Genomic DNA, 20,533 nt, shown 5'->3' with positions numbered 1-20,533 from the left:
ATTTATGTCAATCGTTCACAAATGATGTAAATTATACGAGTCTCTCTATCTATCCCTCTCTCTGTCTCTTTATCCCTCATCTCTCTATCTCTATCCCTCATCTCTCTATCTCTCCCCCTGCTAAGTATGTTGGTGAATGTAATGCACATTACAAAGTGCTTTGGTTAAAGGTACTATAGATAAATACTCCATTTAAATTGTAAACTTTGAATTGAACTCATAGGCATCAGCTAGCAGCCACTGTGACACTGTGTAAGAGGCAGTTCAGTCACTGTAGACTGTATTACTCCTGGAAAATAAAATAAACTTTAGTCATAACTGTGTGATTGCATTCTAAACATTACAGTCATAACTGATGTCATTCAAAATTTGTAAGCTCTATATTTAACAGCTACCAGGCATTGTGCCACTGCAGAGGTTCCCAAACCTTTTAGCTCAGGACCCAAACTAGTGAAGATAATAGATTTGCAAGCTCACAACGAGCATGTAAATCTATTTTCACAACCTCTTTTTTTTGTTTTGTTTCTAATTTATTGCTTAGATTTGTTGTTTTCACGAAATAGCACATGTTCTATTTTGCTTGCTTCTTATATGTGCTTTTAATTCATTTTAATTTTACTATTTGACCCCAGAAAAAAATGGTCACTGTTTGAATCTGGATCTGAAATTATCAATAAACAAGCAATGGCAAAAACACACTGGAATGTAAACATTTCAGTGTAAAGATTTTCATAACGTTTTAGCTCGAGACCCAAAAGAGAAATGTGATGTCTCCCTGGGACCTAGTGAGAATAGCAGATCTGCTGCAAGCTCGGCTTGTAGATCTGCTATTTTCATTACTCTTATTTTAATATTTTAAATGGAATTTCTTTGATTTTTGTTTTTAAATGTATCGGGTTCTTTTGAAACATAAGAACGTTTTACTACTCTAAATATGTTATTTTATTCATGTAAAACAAATGTAGGATACTAAAAGGAAAGAGGAATATTTACTGACTGATCTCAAAAACAAATGAAAACTGGCAGAAATAAAGACTCACTCCATAAAAACCTCAAGGAAAACTCCTTAGACAGAGACTAAGAACATATATTTTTATTTTATTTTTTCTATGTTCATCAAGTGCTCCAAGTGCTCAAAGTGAAAAGTGCAGCAACACACATTTAGGTCGTAGGACCATCGTCAGTGCAATTAAAGCTTCATCACGTCAGTCCACATCACATAATGACCGTAATGTAGTGTAGTGTAGTGTAGTATGTGATGTGGATTTCTGTGTTGTCATTTGTGGGTAAAGCTTCATTATTCACAGCGGTCAGTAGGCGATGCACTGATAATGGTCCTTTGACCCAAACGTTTGCTGCTGCACTTTTCACTTTTAGCACTTAGAGCTCTTTATGAGCATAAAAAAATAAAACACTAATATATATACTTAGTCTCTGTCTAAGGAGTTTTTCATAAGGTTTTTGTGGAGTGAGTCTTTTCTTCAATCGGTTTTTATTTTTTTAAAAGATGTTAACATAGCTACCCATTTATGGTCTGTAAATGATTACATCATTACAAATTTTAAAAATATAAAATTGGTTGGAGGAGTCAAGATTTTATTTCACACTTGTAAGTTTTGTGGACATTTTTGTTTTTTGATAACAAATATGATCTATATGTCATTTACCTGATTAAAAGCATTATCAGGTTTTTATTAAAACAAAGTAAAACAACGTCCACAGAGCTTTAAAAAAATGTTAAATAAAATAAAGTTCCTCTAAAAATGTCAATCTTAATTGTGAAACTTAATTACATGTTGCTCATGTACTTAATCCATAGGGTTAGGTTTTCATCTGCCGTAGTTGTAGATCTTTAATTAAATGTTCATGTACAGAGTGTTAATCCATAGGCTTATGTTTTCATCTGCTGTAGTTGTAGATCTTTAAAATGTGTAAATCAGTGGTTCTCAACCTTATTCTGGATCTGACCACTTAACATGGCAGCCGTGTTAAGTGGACAGATGGGTGGGCCTTTTCAGATCATGCTTTAAAGACCAATCAATCCATTGGTACTAACTTAATATAAATTATTTATTTAGTATAACTTTTTTATATTAAATCTTAATGTTTTTGCCAAATATTTAGGAGGAGAACCACTGGTTTAAATTTCAACTAAATGTAAGTTGTATGTTAAACAAATGATTCCCCTACTTTATGGAATTGCTTTTTTTAAAATGTACTTTATGAAATTAGTTTGAGCTTGTAGATCTTCACTCTTGTAGATTTTCATTATTTTCTTTTCTTTATGGAATTTCTTATTTAGCATTTTCCTAAATGACATTATTTTGAATGTTTTTCTTTATTTTTGTGACATTGATCTTGTAGATCGGCTATTTTCACATTGTATAATGTTTTTTGGACATCAACAATATTCCAATATGTCATACTGTATCTGCTCCATTCAGAACAAACCAATGTCATTTTCAAATGTATTTAATACATTACAATGTTCAATGAACCGTAATCCACAGGCCAATCACCTGCTGGAAGCTTTGATTGAATACTTTATTAACAGGGGCGGGGGGGGGGGGGGGGGGGGTTTATTTACTCATGACCCAAGAAAATGTGTCCACGACCCATTATTGAGTCCCGACCCATAACTTGGGAAACAGTGGACCAGGGTCCATTTGTTGCCTTAAATGTATGAGGTTCTTTTGAAATATGAGAACTTTTTATTTCTGTAAATGTTTTATTTAAAAAAAATTAGGAAACTAAAAGGAAAAAGAGGAAGATTTATAGACTGAGATTAAGAAAATCTATTTTTGTTTTATTTGTTTCATGATCATAAAGTGATCCAAGTACTCAAAGTGAAAAGTGCAGCAACACACATTTAGGTCATAGGACCATCGTCAGTGCTATATCATCAGATCTAATCATTTGCGGTTAAAGCTTCATTACGTCAATCCACATCACATAATGACCATAGTGTATGTCTGGTGTAGTGTAGTGTAGTGTAGTGTAGTATGTGATGTGGATTTATGTCTCGTATCATTTTGCGTAATTTATAAGTCATTTGCAGGTAAGTCTTCATCACGTCAGTCCACATCACATATGACCATAGGCGCTGTATGTGATGTGGATTTATGTGTTGTCATTTGTGGGTAAAGCTTCATTATTCACAGCGGTCAGTAGGCGATGCACTGACGATGGTCCTTTGACCCAAACGTTTGCTGCTGCACTTTTCACTTTTAGCACTTGGAGCTCTTTATGAGCATAAAAAATTAAAACACTAATATATTTACTTAGTCTTTGTCTAAGGAGTTTTCCATAAGATTTTTGTGGAGTGAGTCTTTTCTTCAACCGTTTTTAATTTTTTATAAAGATGTTAACATAGCTACCCATTTATGGTCTGTAAATGATTACATTATTACCATTTTCAAAAATATAAAATTGGTTGGAGGAGTCAAGATTTTATTTCACACTTGTAAGTTTTGTGGACATTTTTGTTTTTTGATAACAAATATGATCTATATGTCGTTTACCCGATTAAAAGCATTATCAGGTTTTTATTAAAACAATGTCCACAGAGCTTTAAAAAAGTGTTAAATAAAATGAAGTTCCTCTAAAAATGTTAATCTTAATTGTGAAACTTAATTACATGTTGCTCATGTACTTAATCCATAGGGTTAGGTTTTCATCTGCCGTAGTTGTAGATCTTTAATTAAATGTTCATTTCTGCTGTAGTTGTAGATCTTTGAAATGTGTAAATCAGTGGTTCTCAACCTTATTCTGGATCTGACCACTTAACATGGCAGCCATGTTAAGTGGACAGATGGGTGGGCCTTTTCAGAGCATGCTTTAAAGACCAATCAATCCATTGGTACCAACTTAGTATAAATTATTTATTTAGTATAACTTTTTTATATTAAATCTTATTTTAATGTTTTTGCCAAATATTTAGGAGGAGAACCACTGGTTTAAATTTCAACTAAATGTAAGTTGTATGTTAAACAAATGATTCCCCTACTTTATGGAATTTCTTTTCTTTTTTTAATTTACTTTATGAAATTAGTTTGAGCTTGTAGATCTTCACTCTTGTAGATTTTCATTATTTTCTTTTCTTTATGGAATTTCTTATTTAGCATTTTCTTAAATGACATTATTTTGAATGTTTTTCTTTATTTTTGTGACATTGATCTTGTAGATCGGCTATTTTCACTTTTTATAATGTTTTTTGGACATCAACAATATTCCAATATGTCATATCTAATCCATTCAGAACAAACCAATGTCATTTCAAATGTATTTAATACATTACAATGTTCAATGAACCGTAATCCACAGGCCAATAACCTGCTGGAAGCTTTGATTGAATACTTAATTAACAGGTTGGGGGGGGGGGGGGGGGGGGTTATTTACTCATGACCTAAGAAAATGTGTCCACGACCCATTATTGATGGTCAGACATTTGGGATCAATAAAAGTAGGAAAAAAGGCTGTTATTCTAGTCCGGACTTGTCCTTTAACATGGCAGCCTTGTTAAGTGGATAAACTAAATTGGTAAATGGATGAACTGTGACGGGATAGATGAGGGAGGTCAGCAAGAGTTTTTTTTGTGCAAATATTAATTTGAATATCTGTTAGTTTATTGTATCTTATCTGTATTTTATTTTAGTTTTTCTCCTTTTTTTATTGTTGTAATGTTAATTATTGACATGTATTTTGGGTTATTGTTTTCCTGTTTTCTTCTTGGTCGTCATGACTTCATAGGCTTGTCAAAATTACATAATAGCATTAGTCTTGATGGATAATATCATTGGAAATTATGTAATATTTGCACAAAAAATATTTCAGTTGTAATGTATGTTTTGTTTTAACTTCCATTTACTGTATTTGAATGTGATGGTATTCTATGTATGTGTTTACCTTGTTTATTGTGAGTCACTCTGGACAAAGAGTATAGATGAATATCTACATTGAAAATTGTGAAGTGACTTTACTGTTGAAATGTAAGTGAGTGAATGTTACCATGTGATTTGTAAATAACATAAAAACAAAGGCTCTGGTGTGGTTCTCCTGGTTTACCGGGATGGGGTTCAATTCCCTGCAGTGCCCTACTCATAGTGTTGTATTTACCATTTTATATGGTCTGTTTTATTTATGTTCATAGTGTTGTATTTACCCTTTATGGTTTAATTCTTTATGTTCATTGTGTTGTATTTACCCTTACATGGTTTGTTTTATTCTTTATGTTCATTGTGTAGGGTTGGGATCCTTCATTATCATTATAATTGTTGATGACCAAATGGACCATTACAGGTCTGTAACTCTTTAGTGTACAAATGGAACCAAATGGACCCGTTATGGTGGTCCTTGAAACGTAAAAGCTTGAAGACCACTGGTATTGTAATGGTTTATCAGACGTGAAGTCCACACACCAGCTCTTAGTGTGATGGATACGGTTCCAAATGCTAACGCAGCTACAAGCTCTTAGCCTGTCTCAAAGTGGGGTCCGGGGACCCTCAGGGGTCCTTGGGGGGATTTCAGGGGGTTCCCAGCTAGAGTAGTTAAGGTAGCATCATAAACATTTTAACCACTTTATCCATTTACTAGAGTCTCGGGGGACTACGCCCCCCGAGACCCCAGCCGTTGCGCGGGGCTTTGCGTTCGCTGGTGCCTACGTGTGTCTGTCTTTGTGTTTGTGTCGCTGTAGCACAGAGTGGGCATTAAGATGGGATGTATGCTCCTTTTAAGGGAGGTGGATCGTGGGATTCTGTTGTTTGCAAAGAGGCGTTGTGAATATTGGCTCATTGCAGACTCACCTTATTGCCACCTGATCGTGTGAGTGTTGTGTGTACGTAGGGCGGAATAGCTTGCGGGGTTGTGTGCTTTTTTGTTTGCTACTGGGCCTTGCATAGGAATGGATATTTTGAAAAGATGTAACAGTGTAAGGAAGCGTCTTTTGTGTGAAGTGGTAGGCCTTGACAATGATGTAGTGCAAGCATAAATGACACATGGAAGAATGCAACAGATGTACCTCAATGGGGAAGAAGCAGATGTCCATGATGTAAGGAAGTTGGCACGTCATCAGGTTCCAGAGATTGGCAACGCAGGGCCTGCAGAATGGGAGTAAAAGAGCAGCCAGGAATCAACCACACAATGTGACATGTTGAAGAGGGATTATGTGAAGGGAAAGGCAGTGATATGTGTGTGAAGTGTTAAGCAGCAGCACTATTAGTTATGTGGATTTATGAGAAAGGAATGTAACAATGCATGAACCTTGCCTCAAGGGGGACGAAGCAGTAGTCCAGGAAAGAAGCTGCAAGGCCGGCAGGTGGCGCAGGTTGTCATGAGAGGCTCTGCAGAATGGCTGAATGGCAGCGGTGACTTTGATGACAGCGGTTGTGGTGCTGTGTGATGAGCAGAAGGGGGTTGTGTCCTATGTGGTGCCAGAAGTTGTTGGAACAGTGCGGGATAAAAGTGTATCCCTGTATCACAACGACTTTGGCAACCACCAATTGGTCAGCTCATCGTCACGTTGATTAGGGGGGAAAACTGTAGTAATAGTAGTGTTTTCAAGTGGATTGTTTGTTTGACGGGGGGCCACTGCAGGTGGTGGAGGACTGCTGTGAGATGGTCTCTGGAACGGGCGCTGGTGTGCGGGCAAGGCAGTGAAATGTCTGAAGTGGTAATTTGCGTCATTGTCAGCAGCACTTATGTAGATGAATGAGAAATGGCACATGTGACAATGCAGCAGACGTACCTCTTTGTGAAGGAGCACTTGACCATGAAGGGAAGTTGCAACGGGCTGAGGTTACACAGATAGTCATGCAGGACAGAGGCTGCAGAATGGGCGAAATGGAGAAGGCGGGAAGGAAGCACACAATGTGAGACGTCCACCATGGATCATGTGACAGTGAAGACAGTGATTTGTGTTTGAAGCGGTAGGTATTGTCAATTATGTAGAGCAATTACAAATGGCACATGGAAGAATGCAAGACTTTTACCTCAATGTGGAAGAAGCACTTGTTTGAAAACCACATTTTCAGTGTGGTCTGTCTGGTGTGGTATGGCAAATGTCAGGGCTGCTGGGTCACCCGTCCTTGAACTGGCAACATAAAGCTGTCCGTGGCTGAAGACAGGGGACTGTAGCCAGACTCCCACTCTTCTGAGGGTCTTCCCTTGGGACTTGTTGATGGTGGTGGCAAAAGCAGTGCGGATCGGAGACTGTCGTCTGGCCCAGTCAAAAGGGAACTGTCCAGCTTCAGGAAGGAACTTGATGCGAGGGATCAAGACTTCCTTTTGTGTGGCTGCGATTGTGCACAGCAGGAGCTTGTTGTTGAGGGACCTCTGGAAGAAGAGTTTGGTGCCATTGCACAGTCCGTCTTTAGGGCTGATGTTGCGGAGTAGCATCAAGGGCATTCCAGGCTTGAGAGTGATGATGTGGCGGGGAAATCCACTGGGGCAGAGGGTATTGAGATATTCGATGGTGAAGCGCATAACATCTTGGTAGTCCTGGTAGTGTGTTCGTGGTGTGCAGCTGAGAAGGAAAGACAGTGGAGTTAGATTAATAAGTGGAATGTGAAATGGAATGTGATGTGGTGTAGGACAGTGCAGTGGAGAGAATGTGTGCAAGAGTGGAGAAGAGCATAAGTCATTACCTTGTTTGGGAGACAGCTGCAAGGAAGGTTGTGCTGTGGCTGCAGCCTGGCGCAAAATCTCAAGGAGCGTCTCGGTGTTGGGCTGCGGTTGGTGCTGCTGGCAGCGTGTGTTCTTTGCGAGGAGTTGAGCTGAGAAGTGAAGACAGTTGGCTATGAAGTAGTGTGAGGAGCCATTATGCAGTGTGGATGAGAGGTGCGTGAATTGGCAGTAAGGCAGTCTGTGTGATGTAAGTGATAGATATTGGGGGCGTGAAGATGTACATAGGAATGTGGGGTGGAGACTGAAAGAATTGCACACACATGTATGTTGCGGTGTATATAGTGTGTGGTGCTGTTTGTGGAGGTGAAGCAATGTGAAGGTGAAAGGCAATGAGGGCAAAGACTGTGGCGAGGGGTGTGATGTGAAGGCCAATGCAACAGCAGAGGACGTCCACCTGAGGACAACAGATGTGCGCAAGGACGTCTGTGTCGTGCAGACAATAGAATGAAACACAGACACTCTGTGTGACAGAGAGACACAGACACACAGACACACACACACAGACACTGCCACACAGACAGACACACACACACACACACACACACACACACACACACACACACACACACACACACACACACACACGCACACACACAGACACACAGACTGTAGTTGTGAGTGCATGGTGGTGATGTGAAAGAGTAGGTAGTACATGGATGACAGTGGACTGCATGAGTGGAAGTAATGAGAATTGCATTAGGCAGTACCTTGCTTGTGAGGCAGCTGCAAGGAAGGGCCTGCTGTGTGTGCAGCGTGCTCCGGTGTGTGGTGACTGTGTTGATGGTGTTGTTGTTGTTCTGTGCCAGTAGGCAGGTGTGTGCTGAGGCGATTGGTTTGATGGTCTGCACCTAATAATGGAAGACAGTTGAGGTGGATATATTTGTTGCATTGGAAAGGCAAGTAAAGGCATCAATGAGCAATGTGTTTTTGACACGGTAGGTGTACTGTGGAAGAGAAGTAGGTGAGGGTGATGTGGTGAGGATGTGAAATAAAGAGGTCCCTGAAGAGAATGTGTTGGAGGTCAATGTAATAGCATGAGTCATCACCTGTGGCATGGGGCTGGGTGAATGTGCGTGTCCGTGTGTCTGGCGGCTGTTGCTGGTCGTGCGGGTGTGTGTCCTGTGCGAGGAGTTGAGCTGGGAAGTGAAGATAGTTAGAGATGAGGTAGTGGAATGAGCAGTAATGGCATGTGGATGTGATTATTGCAAGGACGGCTGCGTGTTGCAGATGTGAGGGAAAAGGTTACATATGCTTTTGCGAAGAGAATGGCTGGAAGTTTGGGAATGCAGTAAAGTCTACCTTGGCTGTCAGGCAGCTGCAATGAAGGGGTGTGAAGCTGGCGTTGTGGTGTGGCATCATGACCGGCATCTGAGAAGTGATGTGGCATGTACAGTATATGAGGTACACATTGGATGAAAAGGATTAAGTGCAGGTGGGAGACGTGGCGTGCTTTGGGTGGACATAGAATGTGCGAGAAGGTGAGTGTAGTCATGATGGGAAAGTGTGCGCCAGTAATGAGCAGTAATGCGATATATGTGAATCAGTGAGACAAAAGAAGTGGTGGTGTGTTGTTGTGCTGGGCAGAGCATATGTTGGTGATGAGAGATTATAGGTGGGAAATAGTGTAGAGTGGAAAGACTGCATGGAGGGGATGAGGACAACAGAAGTCATTACCTTGGCTGTCAGGCTGCTGCGGTGAAGGTGTGGGAGGTAGGGCTGGTGGAGTGATGTCGTGCTTGTCAGCTGAGAAGTGAGGTATGCATGTTACTACCGAAACGAAAGTTTGTCACTACCGAAACAAAAGTTAGTCTGTATGTCTGTACGAAAGTCTGGTGTATGCTTCTCAACAAGTTGCTCAGGGATCAAAAGTAGGATGACCATGTTTTCAAAAACCCAAACTGAGACCCTTATCACTTTAATCCGTGTGACACCACTGTGATCACCAAAATAGCTGATCTAAAAGCTAACAACGCCTCGCAATGCATCTGCTATTTCTGCTACTTATGATCGTTTCTTTGACTTTTTTTTATTTTTTATCTTCACCTGGTGTTTTCATCAGGATGGTCGTCGACTATTTAGCACTTGGCACATCTCTCAGAACAAGTGTTATTTTAACTGTGGTGAAAACCGGGATATTATCCCATGTCTTGTCACCGTAACCAACAGAACAGGGGTCATACGATGTGCAGAAAGGATCACTGAGGAATGTAGCCGATGGCTCAATAATGGAACATTATTTATTTGTGCTTATCAATTATAATTTTTTAATTGCACTGTAATTCTTTTTTATTGTACTGTTTGACCCCAGGAAGAATAGTCACTGCTGAGTCAGTCACTAATGGGGATCTAAAATAAACAATAAACAACAATCACACTACAGTGTCACACAAAAGCATCAAAAGTAACAGATCTACAAGCTCGAAAATGGCGTAAAGCGACATGTTTTGAGCTACTCGATCTGCTACTTTTGCTATTTTTGAATTTGAATCCTGAAAAGTAACAGTTCTGGATATATGAGGTTTCCACCCGACGTTATATTGTGTCACCGTGAAGCTCGCTGGGAGCACTCCAGCCTTTTGGATTTTGCTTGTTAAAGAACAAGATCACTGTGGTAGAGGTTTGGGTTGTGTAGTTACCTTGTCATGATGTAACTCCAAAGGTGAACAAGAAATCTAAAATAATTGCTGTATAATAATTGAATAGAAATTGATCATTCAAAATATGCTCCTCATTGACATCAAAGTCACTCTTTTAGCACGTAAACGAACACAAACAAAGCTGATTCAGTCAATATAGAACATCACCAAACCCAGTACTGTTTATTTTTCAAATAAAAATGTCAACTTCCTGTTGATTTTACTATTTGAAGATCCAGATCCGCGGATCCAGTCCGAGTTCTTTTTAATAAAAATAGCAAAATCAACACGATGTCAGCATTTTTATTTAAAAAACAAACGGTACTGGGTTTGGTGATGTTCTATATAGTCTGAATCAACTTTATTTGCGTTCGTTTGTGCTAAAAGAGTGACTTTGAGAGCTGTTTCAGCCTACAATGTAATTCAATGAGGAGCATATTTTTTTTATTATCAATGGAGCAATTATTTTAGATTTCTTGCCCACCTTTGGATATGCATCATGGCAAGGTAACTACACAACCCAAACCTCTACCAAAGTGGTCTTGCCCTTTAAGCACTGTTAACCACCCCAGTATCCGTATTGTGGGTATAGCTTTAGCAGAAAATAGCCGATCGACAAGCTCACTTCGACACGTTGTGAGCTTGTCGATCGGCTATTTTCAATCAAAACTTTCCTCATAATAACACAAAACAGAAAATACACTAGTATTGAGCCCTGAGGCTCACCGGTTACCCATATGGGGTTAAGTTAGTTTTAATAAAATCATTTAAACGTTCTTTGTTTGTGTGAGTTTCCTCATTTTGTTACAAACTCAGCCGTTTGCAACACTCTTGGTTGGTTGTTGCAATAAATACATTACATTTAAGTGGTTGAATTTATGTAATTTGTTATCCCTGAGTCACTAGAATACCTCAAAACGAAGTATGGAGCTCGGCCTATAATTGATCATTGTTTTGATTGATATGCTGCATGCCATGAGTGCGAAGTGGTATTTTCTTAAACTTAATTCAGTTAATCATAGAGGATCTGTGGTCAATAATACAGCACTGTTTGAGGAACTATAGTTGAAAACTTAAGACATATTTTTTAATGTCCAGTCCAAAGTGAGAACAATGTAGCCTACTTGATTTAACACCAAAACTGCCATAGTTTTGATCATCTGAAACTAAGGAATTTATAAATGACAAAAAGGGTATGAATTTTTATGACATTACGAAACATCTCTCTGTTTCCTTTCAATGAAAGTGTAAATCTGGGTTCAGACTCAGCCAGAGTAAAGGTTTTCTAACAGATGGTTTTAGACAACCTAAATCTCAGTCGTGTCATAATGAACCCTTTCCCTGATCATCAGAGGGTGTATCTAGTAGATCCAGTGATTCTGTCAGGGGTAGAGGTGTTTGCTGTGGATTTTCATCTTTTGACGTGTCACCTCTTGCTTTAACTTTAAATATAACCTCAAAATCCTAATTAATGTGAAAGGCCTGGTGGTGCAAGAGTAAAGCATAGGCTTCACAAGCAGATGGTCGTGGGTTTGAATCTTGGTCAGGGAAGATCTCAATTTTTGGTCTTTTTAAGGCGAGAAACATGGATGAAGCCCGCCTCCCTCCTCACGCCCTCTTTTAGCTCCGGTAGGAGAGGGAGGAGCATGGAGGGAGCCCACCTCCAGGGGGAGGAGCTTAATACATTTACATATTAATTAAAGATTTTTATTTTAGTATTTTTTGTGATTTTATGGCCACTGTTTTTTTCACATATGAGACATTTTTTTATTGTTTTATTTAATCACCAGTTTGTATTGACCACAGCTCCATTGTTTTTTTGTTGTATTACCCTTTTAGTTTTTATTTAGTAGTTGTTTTGAGTGAGCTTTGAACCTCGAACCTTTAGTTTGTGAACCTTTGATTTATCTTTTAAGCCACGCTGGCATGGAAGGTACAATTGGGAACGTCATCCTTAACCCGCCTTTTCAAATTTAGATGGACAGTGAAAATGTACTTCAGGAGTCTTGAACCCCAAACCTTCTGCTTTCAGACCCTGTGTTTATCTCTTGAGCCACGCTGGCACGGAAGTTACAATTGGGAACGTCATCCTTAACCCGCCTTTTAGAATTTAGATGGACAGTGAAAATGTTCTTCAGGAGCCTTGAACCCCAAACCTTCTACTTTCAGACCCTGTGTTTAACTCTTGAGCCACGCTGGCATGGAAATTCAATTGGGAACGTCATCCTTAACCCGCCTTTTAGAATTTAGATGGACAGTGAAAATGTTCTTCAGGAGCCTTGAACCTCAAACCTTCTAATTTCAGACCCTGTGTTTATCCCCTGAGCCACGCTGGCATGGAAGTTACAATTGGGAACGTCATCCTTCACCCGCCTTTTAGAATTTAGATGGCCAGTGAAAATGTTCTTCAGGAGCTTTGAACCCCAAACCTTCTGCTTTCAAACCCTGTGTTTATCTCTTGAGCCACACAGGTGTGGATAATACAAAAGAGAACGTAATACTTACTTACTTACTTACATACTTATAGTTGGGTCATCTGTGGCACTTCCGTGACCGTGGAGAGCGAAGGTCCGTTTCTCAATGGATTTGTCATCTAGGAGGGTTATTAAACAAATTTAGCCGGGGTGTATTTTTAAAAGGGGCGGGGAAAATTTTTGAGAGACCAAAATCCAAAATGGCGACCGTGAAAATGAACTTTTTAATGGTTTGACATACAAAGATGCACAATACATGGTTTCAGAGCTTATTTTGGTCAAGGAATACATATTTGGTGTTTATATAATGATTTGACCTATTGTTGACCTTCAAATGCAAGATGGCTGCCAATTATGAGCTCCAAAAGGTTTTTCTTTCAAAATCGTCACAGAGCCTTCTTATTAGTCTCTAATGAAAGCTCTGCTCATGATGAGTTGAATAAGATACAGTATAAGTACACATAAGTCATCTCTGAGGTCAATACAGTCAATGTTTGTGTGTAAACAACAGTTACTGAGTTGCAGTTTCCCATTAAATAGTGTACAGTAGGCTACTGAGAATATGGTGTCCAGTTCATCCCCGGTAACTTGGGGCAACGGATAAATTGACTGATATCCTTAGTGATGCTTCCCTTTGCAGACTAACTTCTAGAAAAACAAGTTAAAACCACCAGGAAACCTGTAACTCGCAGCCAACAGCATAGCTCAACTGGTAGAGCGTCTGTACAATAACATGACTTGACTTGAGTGGGTTCGATTCCCACTCGAGTCAAGTGTCCCCGGTAACTTGGGGCAACGGATAAATTGACTGATATCCTTAGTGATGCTTCCCTTTGCAGACTAACTTCTAGAAAAACAAGTTAAAACCACCAGGAAACCTGTAACTCTCAGCCAACAGCATAGCTCAACTGGTAGAGCGTCTGTCCAATAACATGACTTGGCTTGACTTGAGTGGGTTCGATTCCCACTCGAGTCAAGTGTCCCCGGTAACTAACTCCTCCTGCCCTCTTTTAGCTCCGGTAGGAGGGGGAGGAGCATGGGGAAAGCCCACCTCCAGTGGGAGGAGCTTAATACATTTACATAATAAGCAAAGCAATTTGTGTTGTATGTCATTATTAGTATTATAGCTGACTTATTTGTTATTTTTTTGACCACTGTTTTATGTTTTTTTTTATTGAGGCACTTTGAAGTTTTGTATTGATTGTTGTTTTGGTTGTTTGAGATATTTTGTATTAGTTGTTTGAGTGGTCTTTTGTATTAGGTGAGCTTTGAACCCTGAACCTTTGGTTTATAAACCGCTGATTCATCTATTGAGCCACGCTGGCATAGAAGATGCAATTGGGAATGTAATACTTAACTCACCTTTCACAATTTAGATGGAAAGTGAAAAAAGCTCTTTGGGAGCTTTGAACCCAGAACCCTCGGATTTGAAACCCCTGAGTTATCAGTTGAGCCATGCTAGCATGGAAGAAGCAATCGGGAATGTAATAGTTAACTCACCTTTCACAATTTAGATGGAAAGTGAAAAATGCTCTTTGGGAGCTTTCAACCCAGAACCTTCTGACTTCAAACCCCTGATTTATCATCACACAGAAGTCATACAGGACAGAAACCTTACCACTGACAGAAGATGTCGAGCAAAACAAACACACACACACACACACACACACACACACACACACACACACACACACACACACACACACACACACACACACACACACACACACACACACACACCTTGGAACAAACCTTTTGGACCCAATATACCAAACAAAAGTACTCACTAAATTACATTTTCATTATTAAATCATAACTTTCAGCAACAGCAGCAGAAAGGTTATCGTGGAAATATCATGATCATTATGATGATCATGAAGCTTTGAAAAGAATTGGCTCTGTTCAGTGGTTAAAGGGCTACTTCACTTTAAAACACTTCTGGGGTCATTGTATGATTGTTTCCATTTAAAAAACAAATGAATTAAATGGAGAAAAAAAAGTAATGGAAAAAAACATGGCCCCTTCACATATTAGGACAATATCAGTCAACAGAACCAGGGATGGGTGTTTTCAATGAGTCTAACATGGTTAAAATGGAGGTTGAAGTTACAGTGGGTTTATATAGGATGTGGGGAGTGTCTGATAAAATATAAAAAGGAGGAAAGACATGCAGATCCAAACCCCAAGTTGAGCGGGTGCTGAGCAACAAAACGTGACATGAAAACAAAAGAGAACGCTTGCACACTGTGGGCTCCAGTTACAAATGTCTTTATTGCACTGCTGTGATGTTTTGTTTTGTTTTGTTTTGTTGACAAAAGCTGTTGTCCAGCACTAGTGTTGAATATCAAGTTCGTAATCACTCTAACAAAGTGGGTTAGCTCGCCATCATATCATCTTCATACACATCAGAACTCCTCAGTCAGACAACTCATGGTCTCGGAAAAACGTGGCCTGCATAAGACCAAAGTCCACTTGTAAAATGGTTGTATATAAAATGTATGAACTAAATGAGAACAAGCTTAAACAAAACAAGTTAACAAACAAAACCACTGAAAACTACACTTTAAATAAAAACTAACATAAAATAAAACACATTTAAACCCCATTTCAGGCACAGGGTTATGAGCAATCAGCAAAGGAGGTGGACATCTAAAAAGCTGTTTTAACTGATCATACAAGAATGTATCAAAGTTGGTAAATTCTGAATTTATACAATTGTGTCTCTGTACAGTACAGACCTGCGGCAGCTCCTGTGTGTGCTCCACACCATTCACCTGTCCACTGCAGGCTGACACCAAGCTGTGACTGGTCAGTGATTGCTGTTGACTAGTCAGTGACTGATGGTTATTGACAGTTCTGAAATAGCCACCCACAGGAATACACAGGCAGCAGTGAAACCAGTAGGCTACATTTAACACTGAGCGGTGACCTGCGTAACTGCGTTACATGGATGCCAGGTTGAAAATGGTTAAATTAACACTCATGATTTTAAATACTATGTCACACTGTGGTCTGGACTTTGAACTACCCCCATCCTCTCCAGTAGTTTGTTGTTATTCCAATACTAATCATAACAGGAGTCTCCACCTCTCTCCAGCTCTTTAGTAAACTGAAAATGGGTTTTTGGGTCAGGATACCAATTTTATCCATTCAAAGAGAGCCCCATAAAAAAAACATTTTTCAGCTTCAATTTTAAAGTGTTCCAGTTCCAATTTTGTTTCATCAATTCCAATTTCACTTGCTTATCCGGTCCTGTATCCCACATGAGGCCTCTCTCCTATTTGGATAAAGTTAGTATCTTGGCCTAAACATAGTGTTTATTGTGTATGCAAGTTATTTGTACAGAAAATTTAGTTAGTTTTTTCTTATAGCCAATCATAGTCTCATCCAGCAGAGCTTCCTTACTGAACACTAACCTGGAAAAGCTCTGATGGGTGAAATGTGTTCAATAAATAACATCATTAGCTGCTATTTCGATCATGGACATCCTTTTATGATTATATTACTGTACATCTTTACATACAATTCAATGGTGGGATGTTGAGTGAAATAAACCACTATCCATCATTACATATCATTGCTCTTCATGTTGACCACGAGCCGCTCACAGAAAACACATTAACTGCTTTAATTAAAGAAGTTCTCTTTATTACAGCAAAGAAGCCAAACATTACAGACAAGAATAATTATGAACCATGAATATCAACTTTATATTCACACTGACCTCTCATTCATGATACCAGCTTCATGTCACTATGGGCCATTTGGTTCATGTTGCAGAATGGCAGGTGAGTTTTAATGCCTGCCTCCAGCTACATGACCTCAGTGCTATGACCACAGCATGCTGTCGGGCAGAAACCTTGTATTTCATAAACCAATGCCCTATTTTATACTTTGTCGTATGACAGTGTCGCACAAAGGTAGCAAAAATAACCGATCTACAAGATCACATGTCGTAATGTGACCCGCTGTGAGCTTGTACAATTTTGTAAGACTTTGTCAAAATCTTCACCTATAATGACATGCCCAAAATATGAATGCTAGGTCGAAAGTGGTTACTGTAAGTCTTATGTGTAGGTTTTATAAATATAAAAAATGAAAAGTATTAACAAAAGCTTCTGACTAAATAACTATATTAGATCCATTGGAACACAGGTTCTTTTTTCCCCATTTCCAGAAAAGTAACTGTTTTGGACATACAAGGTGTCCACCCGACAGCAACGATAAATTCCCTGCCAAGTATTCTTCAGGCAGTTCTTTCTCTGTTCTTTGAGAGAGAAAAAGTAAAACAGAATACTGACATAAGCCGGGAAGTTCCAAATGCACAGCAGAACACAATGAGGTTTATTCTGCGATGGAACCTTCTGGTGTTCAATACCAAACGTTGAAAAACAGTAGAACCGCTAGGGTTACATTAGTACTAGTGTTTCGTTTTTTTTTTTTTAAAGGTCACATATTATCCTCTTTTTAAACAAATGAATGTAGGTCTCTGAGGTCCCAAAAACATGTTTTTGAAATAGTTTGCTGAAAATACCACTTAGATTATGCACTCAAGCATGTCTCTATATTGCTCTGTTTCAGTCCTTTTTCTGGACACCGTTCTTTGTCTAAATTTCATCCATCCCACGTCACCTAAAATAACCCAACATTTGTAAGAGGGGGAGGGAAATCTGAAAATCTGCCTTGTTGAATCACTCTTATGACCTAGGCAGCCCAAAATAAACTAGGTGGGTTGTCTTAATTCACATTTTGTTTGTTAATAGGCACATCAGAGACCCAAATATATGTGCAACAAGCACTGAAAAGTTTTTCATAATATGGGACCTTAAATCTAGAACTGTCATACTGTTCCGTTGGTTAAACCTCTCTTCAGTTCCTCTTACAATACAACCTTTTTAATGTAGTGGTGATGTTCTATTTACAGTAGAACTGCTAGTGTCCTAGCTAACATAGAACCTCTGACATTCTATTTACAATAAAACCATTCTTTTAAGAACTTTTCAGTCAACAGCACAAACACCCCTGGTGTTCAGCATCTCTGTACAGCCTTGCTAAAGAGCCGCGAAAAGTCCAGAACAACATTGAATCATGGCTCAAAAACGTATTCAATACATTTGATCGTCCATGAGCGCGCATTCAACAAAGCCCTGCTTGCAGTCTAAAGATGCTGTCAACGACGAAACTCAAACGATTAGGCACGAGAGATAAGTTATACTCTTCAAATTCCTGCTTATTTCACCCACTAAGCCTGTTTGTAGCATTAGTCATGTGTGTAAGTATTGAATCAGGTGAGCGGGATATGAGGATGCATATTACAGCTCATCCCAGTCGAGACTTTAAACGGGGATGCGAGACATTACCCAGATCGCACGTAGGCATGTGAACTCGCCAAACTTGCATTTTTCAGGCAGCCCGCAGCCAACGTTCTGCTGTACACGAGCAGAGCGAGGGGATTTTTACACAAAGAAACCACAGTTAACATCACAGAGATTCATAAAGTGAAAACAAGATACTACTATTGAGTTCCATCTACATAGTCAAAAAACTACACCTAATGCTTGAATATACAGCTCTGATGAGTGGCTCTTAAAACCTTTACTTCCCAAGGGCCCAAACTGAAGTAAACTCTTACCCTGGGACCTGGGCTTCTTAAAACTAGTAGTTTCATCCTCTAGGGACCCAAACTTAGTAAACTCAATCTCCCAACATTACCCAGACTCATACTATTAACTCTTTTTGTCATGCATTTTGGGTCCCCCACCCCGAGCCAGAGTTTAAGAAACGCTGGTGCTAGAGTAAACACGGAATGGAGAATGATTGTTCTTTATAAGCAACGCAAGTAAACAAACAATAAATACAAACAATGTGCTTTATCCGTATAGACATATTTACACAAAGTCTTTGGCTTATGAATAAACATCAGCTACAAAATAATAGTAAAAAATAAACATGAATAAAAACGTGCAGGCAGTGCACAAGGCTGTGTGAATGAGTTGTTCAATTCACTTCCAGGTATGTCGGAATGGAAATGAAAATAGGACCTGTGAGTCGCATGACGATGATGGAGTATTCACTCTCATGTCCACCTTCTCACATCCATAGTTTGTCCCAATCTGACATTAGAGGAACATTCCCGAATTGACAGAACTGAAAGTGACTTGTACTCAGACTTGGTAAAAAGATGATTAAGCTAATGCCACATGATTGAGCAGGAGTTAAAAAAAAAGAAAGGTAATATGTGGAGATTGGGGATTTTACAATTACGGTATGTTTTGGGAGTAAAATTCTTCTACAGAAGAAACTCTTTCCCAGCAGATTGGTTGAGTGATGTTTCAAAAGCAACAGAGATGAGAAGAAACGAGTGCTGACGCTAGAAATCAACTCATCGGGCCTCAGGGCGTAGCACTGATGGTGTCATTGAGTGAAAATGCTTTTTTTTTAATTGAATGTTTTTTTTAACTTGATCAGTGTTTAAATGTACCAAATGCTTGACAAGAATGAATGATTATAAAGGAAAATTAATCTAAGATTTCTGGCTTCCACATCCATGATCACCCAGACACAAACTGTTTTATATTCCACTGTCTTCCTTCTAAGACACTATTATCATACAAACTTATATATCAATAAGTTATTTCCATTTCCCTTATGTAATCTAATGTCTGACAATGACTAGTAACTCCCAAGAATTACTTCTCTCTTCTACCATTGTAATCAATGGAATAACTTCTGAAAGTAATCTACGCTGAAACAGTGATATTTTCGGACTCAATGAACACTGAAAAGACCAGAAATGTAACATGATAAAGCTACTGCTGGCATATGGACTGCTGCTGCGTAAACTGACCCACTGATGAAGTAGGTCAAAGTCTCACCATGGACCCAGTGTTGCAGCCCTTTTCTCTAGAGACTGTTTGCTGCAAAATATGTAACAACGTTCATCACCATGGTGACATGCATGCCCAACAAAGAAATCAGTATCGAAACAAGAGTTACTTAGCAACTGCAATGGAGCAAGATCTGAGGGGCTAAAATGTCTGCCACTGAAAGCTGTTATAATGCTGTGATTGTAGCTTGCTAGTGTTGCACGAGAGGAAAGGGAGCCATCTAAAGGGTGTATTAAGTACTGCGGTTGTAACAGCATGAAGCGTTGAGCTCTTAGGAGGGCTGTGAGTGGCTAAATAGTTAAAACGGGGCCCAAAACACGATAGAGGCCCGCTGGCACTCAAACAAACTGTACAATAAACATAATGGTAGTTGAGACATCCTCCTCCGCTCCACTTTTCTCCTCCCTTCCTTTTAAGAGTCTGAGAGGCTGAACATTTCCACTTGCTGCCAAATCGGGATGTCCCGTGAGTCGATTTCGCTCGTGCCCATTTGGCGTCCCCCGACGTGTGCTGATCACAATGTTCAATCACTAGGAGGGACGCAATATGGAATGCGACAAAAATGACCAACGCCAAGGGGACCTGGGACGTTAAGCGTAAAGCGAAGGGTCAGACACGCGGGAGGTGAAAAGATGCTCTCCTTCTCTCCTCCCTTTCTTTCCTCCTCCTCCTCCTCCACCCAACTCCTTTCATTTAGGAGGTCTCCATGAACTCCAGTGCAAGGTCGTAGCAGAAACGATACTGCTCCTGTAAGGCAGAGAACACATATGCATCACGATTGATTGATTTAATACTTTATTGCACCTTGAAATGCAAACAGCACGAGTACAGTCATACACTTGTTTTACAAGGATAA

General features: G+C 39.5%; 1 protein-coding gene across 2 annotated transcripts in view; it reads right to left on the bottom strand.

The window, feature by feature from the left end:
- Positions 1-16,422: 16,422 nt before the first annotated feature.
- Positions 16,423-20,533, bottom strand: part of ptprk (protein tyrosine phosphatase receptor type K) — a 135,705-nt gene continuing 131,594 nt past the window's right edge. For both annotated transcript variants that reach the window (XM_084082702.1, XM_084082701.1), the window contains one exon: positions 16,423-20,424. In XM_084082702.1, coding sequence (XP_083938828.1) covers positions 20,371-20,424 — 54 coding nt within the window. In that variant the 3' untranslated portion in view covers positions 16,423-20,370. The remainder of the gene's footprint in view (positions 20,425-20,533) is intronic.

Source organism: Gymnoscopelus microlampas, assembly GCF_963454915.1.
Source record: "Gymnoscopelus microlampas genome assembly, chromosome: 16".
NCBI lineage: Eukaryota > Metazoa > Chordata > Actinopteri > Myctophiformes > Myctophidae > Gymnoscopelus > Gymnoscopelus microlampas.
This window is presented reverse-complemented; position numbering and strand designations above follow the sequence as displayed.